The sequence below is a fragment of the Brassica oleracea genome, chromosome C1 (assembly GCF_000695525.1).
Source record: "Brassica oleracea var. oleracea cultivar TO1000 chromosome C1, BOL, whole genome shotgun sequence".
NCBI classification, from domain to species: domain Eukaryota; kingdom Viridiplantae; phylum Streptophyta; class Magnoliopsida; order Brassicales; family Brassicaceae; genus Brassica; species Brassica oleracea.
Genome location: NC_027748.1, coordinates 42,152,302 through 42,160,331, shown reverse-complemented (window position 1 = coordinate 42,160,331; position 8,030 = coordinate 42,152,302). Strand labels below are relative to the sequence as shown.

Sequence of the window (8,030 nt, the reverse complement as noted above, 5' to 3'; positions counted from 1 at the left end):
GGTTTACAACTTAAACTGTTTATTTCTTTCTTTGAGAGTTTAGTTTTTCTCTTTGCATAGACAGATAATCATACACATTTTTTCCTTATTATCACTTTGAATTCATGTGGAAGTAACTTAAACAAACATCAAGATAAAAATGAAATGAAAAAATAAACAATATGATTACATGAAGAGTAACTCTTCCCTACTAACCTTAAACATGTTCACCTGAGAAAACATCAACGTTTTATAGGTTAGTGTCAAGCTCACACACTTGCATCTCCACTTCCATTGAAGGAAAGCTAAGTACGAGTTTACAATGCGATAATGTATGTAAGTGTGCCTTAAATATTCCCAACACTGTGATTGTTCCAGGCATATTTGCCTTCGTCTCTATCACAATTTTTCTTTGCAATATATCTTGCAAAATATCACCTAAATCTGCAACAAATTTATCGATCTGAAGTACTAGAGGACATGGCAAAAGCACTGAGCCTTTGGCTGGGAGTGTAGTCGAAGGAAGAGTGAGATTTCCCACTAGAATATCTCTGTAATAAACTAAATTTTCCACCGTCTTGTATTCGAAATCTGCAAGGTTAGGATTCGTCATCAGCATCTGAAGTGTAAGAGTAAAATTTAGCTGGACATCAAGCGTTGGCGATACATATGTGGATACATCTTCGACAGTTGAAGACACGGTTTGTAGTAGAGGATGTTTTGGTTTGAACACGGTTTGCGCAAGAACTAAGGTGATCATGAAGCTGATGAAGAGGATGCAAATGACACCAGAAGCTAAATAGCAAATGCGTAGTTTGGTCATGACTATTATACTGATGTTATATGGAATACTCTTGTTTATCTAAAATGTATTATAGTTCACAGAGCTAGTATGCTATTTTATACTATGAATTTCATACAAAGGATAGATAAAACATAAAAAGAATGAGTTTGGATACATCGATCTGTGATAATTGTATTCAGTGTATGACAGTAATTAAGGTGGAAGTTTTTTTAACATTCAGATTTAGCTTAATATCCCTTCCCTTTGAGACAACCACACCTACTTTGAATCATTGATTTGTAAAGATTTCTTGGATTTATTGCATCCATAACTTATATACGAGATCCAAAATATTCACAGAATGGTATTGTAGTGGTAGCAGATTATTGTTCAATTGGTAAAAAATATTTTAAAGTATGATTGGCTGTTCACGATAATCATGTACCGACATATGTCTTAGCTGTTTTATTACCCTCCTTCATGCAATTAAGTCCCAACTCCCATTGACCGACCATTCTTTTCTTATAAATTCAATCTCGATCGCTGCAAGATTTTAATCACTATATAATTCTACAATTGCATGGCTCGTCTCTACACTTAAATTCTTTAATACTCTTAAAACTTATAAATCTAATTACATTGTCTGTAATTTGTCTCCTTGTGTCTCCCCCTAACGTGTCTACGTGGTCGTCTTCCTCTTTAGTACTAATTCTAAACTCATTTTAATTTTAATTATAATTAAATAATTAATTTATAAATTCACTCTGTTTCTCCTTTTAAAACCTCTCCTTCAGACACACGTCTATAGCACGATTCATAAGTAGAAAGATATGGTTTCAGAGACTGAATCACCACCGTTGATTGGACCTCGTATCTCTTTCTCTGACGGTGGAGATTTCATCTGCACAGAGCTGGAGAAAGAAATCGTCAAAGGGTCAGTGAAAGTCTCCGACTTTGAGTTCTTGTCGGAGAATGCGAGTCCAGAGAGGATGCACACCGCCGACGAACTCTTCTCTGAAGGAAAGTTGCTTCCTTTATGGCAAGAAAAGCACTCAGAGAAGCTTAAAAACGTTAACTTGAAGACCAACGAAGAAGAAGAGAGTCGTAAAGTGGAAGCAGCGATGACGAGTGACGATAGTAGTAAGAACAGAGTGTGTTGGTTTATAGACGAAGACCCATCTCCACGTCCTCCGAAATGCACAGTTCTTTGGAAAGAGCTTTTGCGTTTGAAGAAACAGAGGAGCTCTTCGTCGGTGAAGTCCTCTCTGTCTCCGTCATCGTCCACGTCATCATCTAGCTCGCTTGAGGATAAGAGAGAAGGGAAGAGAGGTAAGAAAGGATTAGAGAGGACGAGATCGTCGACGAGTGTGAGGATAAGGCCGATGATTCACGTCCCTGTTTGCACTCCTCCTTCTAAATCCTCTGTTTCATTGCCTCCTCTGTTTCCGTCGCTTAGGCTTAAGAAGAACAGAGCAGAGAAAAGCAAGCTTTAATCTTTTTATTTGACACAGCTTATTTGGTTGATTAGTTCGGTTTCTCATGTGATATGTAACTCTAATGCATGTGATTAAGCATTTTTAAAGTGTATTTTTTTTTAATTAGAGTAAAATCTGTTCCTCTGTTCTTAATCTCCATTTTCATATGAAGATGTGATTTAGATATGTTGTATGTTGAATTGTGAAATGTGGGAGACAAAAGAGTAAATGACAATAACAAAAAAAAAATGATGAGCCATGAGATAGAAAGAGCAGAGTAATAATCTGTTTGTTAGTTAATGATGATGAAAGAGTGATGGGCACATGCAAGATTCAGATGTTTTCTAAAATTTACTATTCTCAGCACTAATTGATTCTGCTTCACCATTTTGGAACTAGGCTCCACTTTTTACAGACTACAGCTCTCTTTATTCACACTACTCTTGTACTCTTATGACATCTTATTTAGCATATTGATAGATATTTTTGATCCCAAAAAAAAATCTCTAAAAGTCTGATTCCAGGTGAGAATGGATCTAGTTGAGAACCATCAGTGCATCACTGACCTCAATAGAGAAAAACACTTAAACTCTGTTTATCACAAAGACTCATAATACAACAATGATGTATATTTTTTGTATTCATTACACAACATATGCAATCAGTAATCCCTTGTCCCCCAAAGTAAGTAAATAAAAGAATGAAGCATTCAGATATATGTTAAAGTAGGATGATATACACGTGAAGCTTCTAATTTACAAAACTATAACACAAACTCAAATCATTGTCGTCTTCTTCTTAAACGGGCTGAATCAACGTGGCGGTTGAGTCAAAAAGGGATTACCAGAAACCCTGAAGTAATAAAGCATCAGAGAGGATTTGTATTAGCCAATTTATATTTCAGATTTGTATGGTGAAAAACCACTCTTGGAGTTTTGATAGCTTACCTTAGCTCAAGTCCTGGCTTCTGAAGAAGATTGCTAGGAATCTTGCCAGTTAGGTTATTGTTTTGCAAGAACCTAATGGTCCACAAAACATACTAAGTCAGAAACTCATCACTATGGACATGAGAATGTAGTGCATTGTTTACTATGGCCTTTGAATCTTAAAAAGTAAAGCTAAAAGACTAAAGGTGTAATGTTTTTTCCATCCACAAGGCAAGAATCTTGAGCAGAAGAATCAGACCATATGCACATCTAGAGTAATCAAAGGACTGTATATAAGTAATATTAGAACTGAAACTTACAGCTCACGCAATCGCGGCACTCCACCGAAAAATGAAGGAAAAGCTCCATTGAAACGGTTGTTTTCCAAGTGCCTACAAGGAAAAGTGATGAGATTAGCTTATAAATCTCTCTGATCAAATGCCACATATAAGAACTAGCTGCTTACACTGATTCCAGAAACTTGAGTGAGCCTAAGTCAGGTATACTTCCAGTGAGAGAATTGTTCCCCAGCCAACTGTTCAAAACACATGAATATTAATTTCTGTTTTTTAACGTTGAGGCATAGTACTAACTCTTCACTGGTCAAGGTTCCTTACATAGAGGATAATGCTGTTAATTTGGAAACTTGAGGTGCTAGAGAACCTGAAAGTCCCATACTAGTTAAGTTCCTGTGAACAACAATGGATTAAGAAAACTATCAGTAAGTTTCAAACTAATGCATAACAAAAACACAGACGACATTCCAACTCACAAAGCTACTATGCGAATTCGAGGGCCATCAGAGCATGTAACACCAGTCCACGAGTAGTTTTTAGGCATACATGGATCTCCGTTCCAATCAACCGGTACGTTCTTGAAACTTCTTTTAATAGCATTCAGAGCAGTCGCTGCACAAAAAAAAAACACAAAGTCAGCATGTTATCAGCATTTAATAGCTTATCTAACTAACAGTCATTACCATCTCGAACAAGAGTTCTCCCTCCAAGAGATATCAACTCAAACATTTCACCACCATTAACAAGAGGAGCAAGAGTTGAATCACTCGTAGGAGTTAGAGTCAACGTTGTGAGACCTTCAAGCGGCCACCTGCTTGCAAATATAACCAAACCAGCTGGAGAGACAGAGAGGTCTTTATAATATGCTATACCATTCACAGAAACATCAAAGACTCTTGTTCCATCTCCCAACGAATCAGAGTCATGGGCAAAGTATAGCGCGATGTAATAAAAAGAGTTTTTCAAGGGCATTGGGGGCCATGTGAACTCCAGAGGTTGCACCTGGTTAGCTCTTAGATCAGTGTTGAATATCCTCGAAGGCGGGAGGTTCCAGAAACCAGAAACTTCTAGTTTTCGATTGTTTGGTACTGTCGAGTTTAGCGAGTATGGCTCCCAAAACCTATCAAACTCATCATCTGGAAACCTGAAAGCAACACATATTTAAATCCTTATAGATTAACAAAAGAAAGACTGAAAAAACAACAAACTACTACTGAAACATGGAAGAAACAAGATCTTAGATCAAAACAGTCCAATCACAAGAATGAGTCAAGTAAATTGGAAATATAACCACACTGCTTGTATGAACAAACAAAACGGTGAACAATATCAATAACAAGTTCAAGAGTTTGGGGAATTATAGACAATTTAGTAAGAGTTTTAATAAAAATTATCTAAATAATTTTGGAGACCTTGAAATTTAGAAATTTAGTAGTTATAGGCCAATGTTTCACTTGCCTATATCCATGATCGGCTCTGTTCAAAATCATTCCTAGTATTGACAACATTGCATTCATATCAAAACATTCAACCTTTCATACTATACCAAACCACTAATCCTTAAGAGCTGTGTACTATTCTCTAGGAGCTTACCTGATGATTGGTCCACTGTACCCAAAAGCATGCCTAGCAACAAGACTCATCCCAAACTCTTTGAACTTAGTAGAATTATAAACAGTACCATCAAGCCTAACAACCTCCAAGGCCGAGATAAACGGATCCGAACTCGTATACGTATTCGAAGCAATGCATACGCTTATGGACTTCCCCTGCGCTAAGAAAACACCTTCGTAATAAGAAGCTAAACCGTCTGCATAATCAGCAGTGGTATTAACAACTCCCCAAAGCGTCCCGTCGACGATCTGATCGAAAACCGGCGGAGGAGTGTCCTTTCCGTTGACTCCTCCGTAGAAATAAGTCGTCCTGATCATGTACTTCCATCCACGAGAGACGCTGATGACGTAGCAAAACTTGCGACGAGTGGCGGAAGGGTTAAGAGGGAAGGATCTGAGGGTTGATAAGATTTGGTCCAGGACTTGTCCGGAGACGTTCTTGGATGTTCCTGTGGAGATGAGATCCGTGTCGGATTGCCATTTACGGCCGTTGATTACAGAGGAGGCGGAGGCGCCGCAGTCGATCAGAATAGCTAAATTAAAAAAATCAGAAATACATTTTTTTAATTAACCTGGAGGTATCCCGAACCTACGGAATTGAACGAAGGGGATGAGAGAGAGATGGAGGGCGTACCGGAGGGAGGAGAGGGCTGAGAGAGAGAGGAAGAGACGAGGGATAAGACGGCGAGGAGGAGAATGAGGCGGAGGTAGGGCATGGCGGCGGTTGGAAGAAGGAGGGGGGAGGAGGTTGACCTGACCCTCCAGCTCCAGAGATGAGGAATGAGGAAAAAGCAGAGAGGAACAGAACAGAAGAGAACAGGTCAGAGAGGTTGAAGAAGATGACGACGTGATCTCTTTATTTGTATTCCAAGTTAGGTATTTTTTTTGGTTCTTTCATTTTTGGTTTTCTTCTAGAAAGTAAAGTAATTATTTTATTATTTCTGTTATTTCTGTTAGGGAAGAAGGTCTATGTGAGAACTGAGAATTAAACCGGCGGTCAAAACCGGTTCGATTCAGGCCTAGCTTTTCTTTCAATTTTCTGAATATCTTCAAACAAAAACATTATATTTGTGGTTCCATGATATACTTACGTAATGTGTACTGGATGTATCAGTTTAACCTTTTCATTTAGTAGTAGTTGTTTCTTTTATGATGTTTCATGCGGTTTGAAAAGATCAATTTAATTACTCAAACTTTGTTTCCGGTTTATCAGACTATCTAATTTGTTTAGTATTTTTATGTTTAATATAAGTGTATGTCCAGAGAAAAAAAAAGATGTACACATATATTTTATTTACTAACTTAGGTTCTTATCCAAAAGTGTAAGATTCATTAACATTGTTAACTTAACTAAACTATACTATCTCTCAAACTTTGAATACTTATTTGGAGACACTTTGTAATACTTTACGTTACCTCAGTATTTTTTTTTATTTGCTTACTTCAATGCAAATTTGCATTTAAAGCTTTGGATGCAAAGCGTGTTCGTGGCCCCTCAAGATTTCATTTTCATGTGCTCGAAATAATTAAGAAAAAATTACACCTGTTAAATTACACCTGTTAAATATTACAATAATATTTGCACTTTTTGTCGAAAACTCATGCACGTCTACTTTGTGGCCGACCACGACGGTCCAAAATCTCAGTAAAATATTATTTATTTAATGGACTATTGTTAAATTAATATTCCTGTGTTCCCGAAAAATAAATTTTCTAGAGTATTCACGCATATTAAAAAAACTATTAACTTTTTACAATTGAATTTATTATTTATTTTACTATACATTTTTCAATAAATATCAACTAATAGTATTCAACCAATTCAAATATTTTCAATTAATGTTTCTTAAAAATATACAATTTTTCAACATTAACTATTAAAAGTATCTTAAAATTTTAGAAAATCTATCATTTTGGAACAAAAAATAAATCTAGAAAATTTTATTTTCAGGAAGCGAGGAGCAAATGATAAGGATGTTGATTCACGCGAGAGGAGGAGCTCGGGATAAAGATGGTGGACAATAACTTAACCAAGGAGGGGGCCCTAGAGGAGAATGCATTTGAGACTTGTCCTCACATGAAAACCCTTTGTCACAATAGCATAAAAGTTGGTGTTTCTATGAGCAACTTCTTTCCAAACTTCAACTTCTTGACTATAATTAACCTAAGTTATACTAAATTACTAATCTAGAGAATGAAGGTACTATAGTTAAACCGGGATTTGTGGTCCGGTGGTGATTAACTTGAAACAAAAACCCAATACGGTGACAGAGTTCGAGTCCCAGCTAGAACTTTGTCACCGTCGATTAACTTGAAATCACATAAAAGTTGGTGTATCTATGAGTAAATTAACATTTCGGCATCGCCAGAGACAGATGACCGACACGTGGCAACACGTGACTAGTCTGGACTTGAGACCACGACATCCCTCTATAATTAAAAAAAAAGGGTACTATAGTTCTAGTAAACGTTATCAAGAACTCTGCTCCATCTCTTAAAAGTTATAGAAATGGCTGGAAATAACAAAACCTATGAGGCCGCTCCAGATATTGCAGCTTGTTTGGAAGCAAAGCGACATCTGAAAAGGTTGAACTTGTCCAAGAATGATCTAAAAGGTGAGGGATGTGTTGTTATTGTACTTTGTACATAATAATTAGTATGGAAGGCTTGGATTCGAGATATATTGATACGAGCTACAATGACCTGAGAAGAGAAGGAGCATTGAGTTTAGCTCATGTTGTTGTCAAGAGAAAAGGTTTCGAGATGTTAAACATTGATGGGAATGTGATTTCAGTTAAAAGGCATTGAAGAAGTTAGGGAGATATTCAAGAATCGTCCCAAGTTACTTTGGACTTTTGATGAGAATGACCCTGATGGAGTAAATGGGGGATGATAATGAGGATGATAACGGTTTAAACAATTTGAACAAACCGCATTTTCAATAATCATTTCGCCTA

General features: G+C 36.9%; 3 protein-coding genes and 1 pseudogene across 3 annotated transcripts; 2 read left to right on the top strand and 2 right to left on the bottom strand.

Moving 5' to 3' along the window:
* Positions 1–229: 229 nt before the first annotated feature.
* On the bottom strand, positions 230–802 carry LOC106340855. The gene has a single exon (XM_013779686.1). It carries the CDS (start codon positions 800–802, stop codon positions 230–232), a length of 573 nt encoding a protein of 190 aa, XP_013635140.1.
* A 791-nt stretch (positions 803–1,593) lies between these two features.
* LOC106340843 lies at positions 1,594–2,256 on the top strand. The gene has a single exon (XM_013779677.1). The coding sequence runs from the start codon at positions 1,594–1,596 to the stop codon at positions 2,254–2,256; it is 663 nt and encodes a 220-aa protein (XP_013635131.1).
* A 598-nt stretch (positions 2,257–2,854) lies between these two features.
* LOC106292294 (putative leucine-rich repeat receptor-like serine/threonine-protein kinase At2g14440) lies at positions 2,855–5,933 on the bottom strand. The gene is made up of 9 exons (XM_013727897.1): positions 5,708–5,933; positions 5,054–5,606; positions 4,144–4,604; positions 3,937–4,072; positions 3,782–3,853; positions 3,631–3,699; positions 3,485–3,556; positions 3,186–3,257; positions 2,855–3,090 (listed from the first exon to the last, which is right to left on the bottom strand). Exons 1-9 carry the CDS (start codon positions 5,787–5,789, stop codon positions 3,051–3,053), a joined length of 1,557 nt encoding a protein of 518 aa, XP_013583351.1. The 5' UTR covers positions 5,790–5,933; the 3' UTR covers positions 2,855–3,050.
* Positions 5,934–7,084: 1,151 nt separating this feature from the next.
* Positions 7,085–7,966, top strand: LOC106340833 (annotated as a pseudogene).
* The last annotated feature ends 64 nt before the right edge of the window (positions 7,967–8,030 follow it).

Bases quoted from the DNA above. Each gene is read 5' to 3' on its own strand.
- LOC106340855 (XM_013779686.1), bottom strand. From the start codon at position 802: ATGACCAAACTACGCATTTGCTATTTAGCTTCTGGTGTCATTTGCATC.
- LOC106340843 (XM_013779677.1), top strand. From the start codon at position 1,594: ATGGTTTCAGAGACTGAATCACCACCGTTGATTGGACCTCGTATCTCT.
- LOC106292294 (XM_013727897.1), bottom strand. From the start codon at position 5,789: ATGCCCTACCTCCGCCTCATTCTCCTCCTCGCCGTCTTATCCCTCGTC. The intron at 3,557-3,630 runs GTAAGCAGCTAG...TTTTCCTTGTAG, and splicing joins CTCAAGTTTCTGGAATCAGT to GCACTTGGAAAACAACCGTT. The intron at 3,258-3,484 runs GTAAGTTTCAGT...GTGGACCATTAG, and splicing joins GTGCCGCGATTGCGTGAGCT to GTTCTTGCAAAACAATAACC.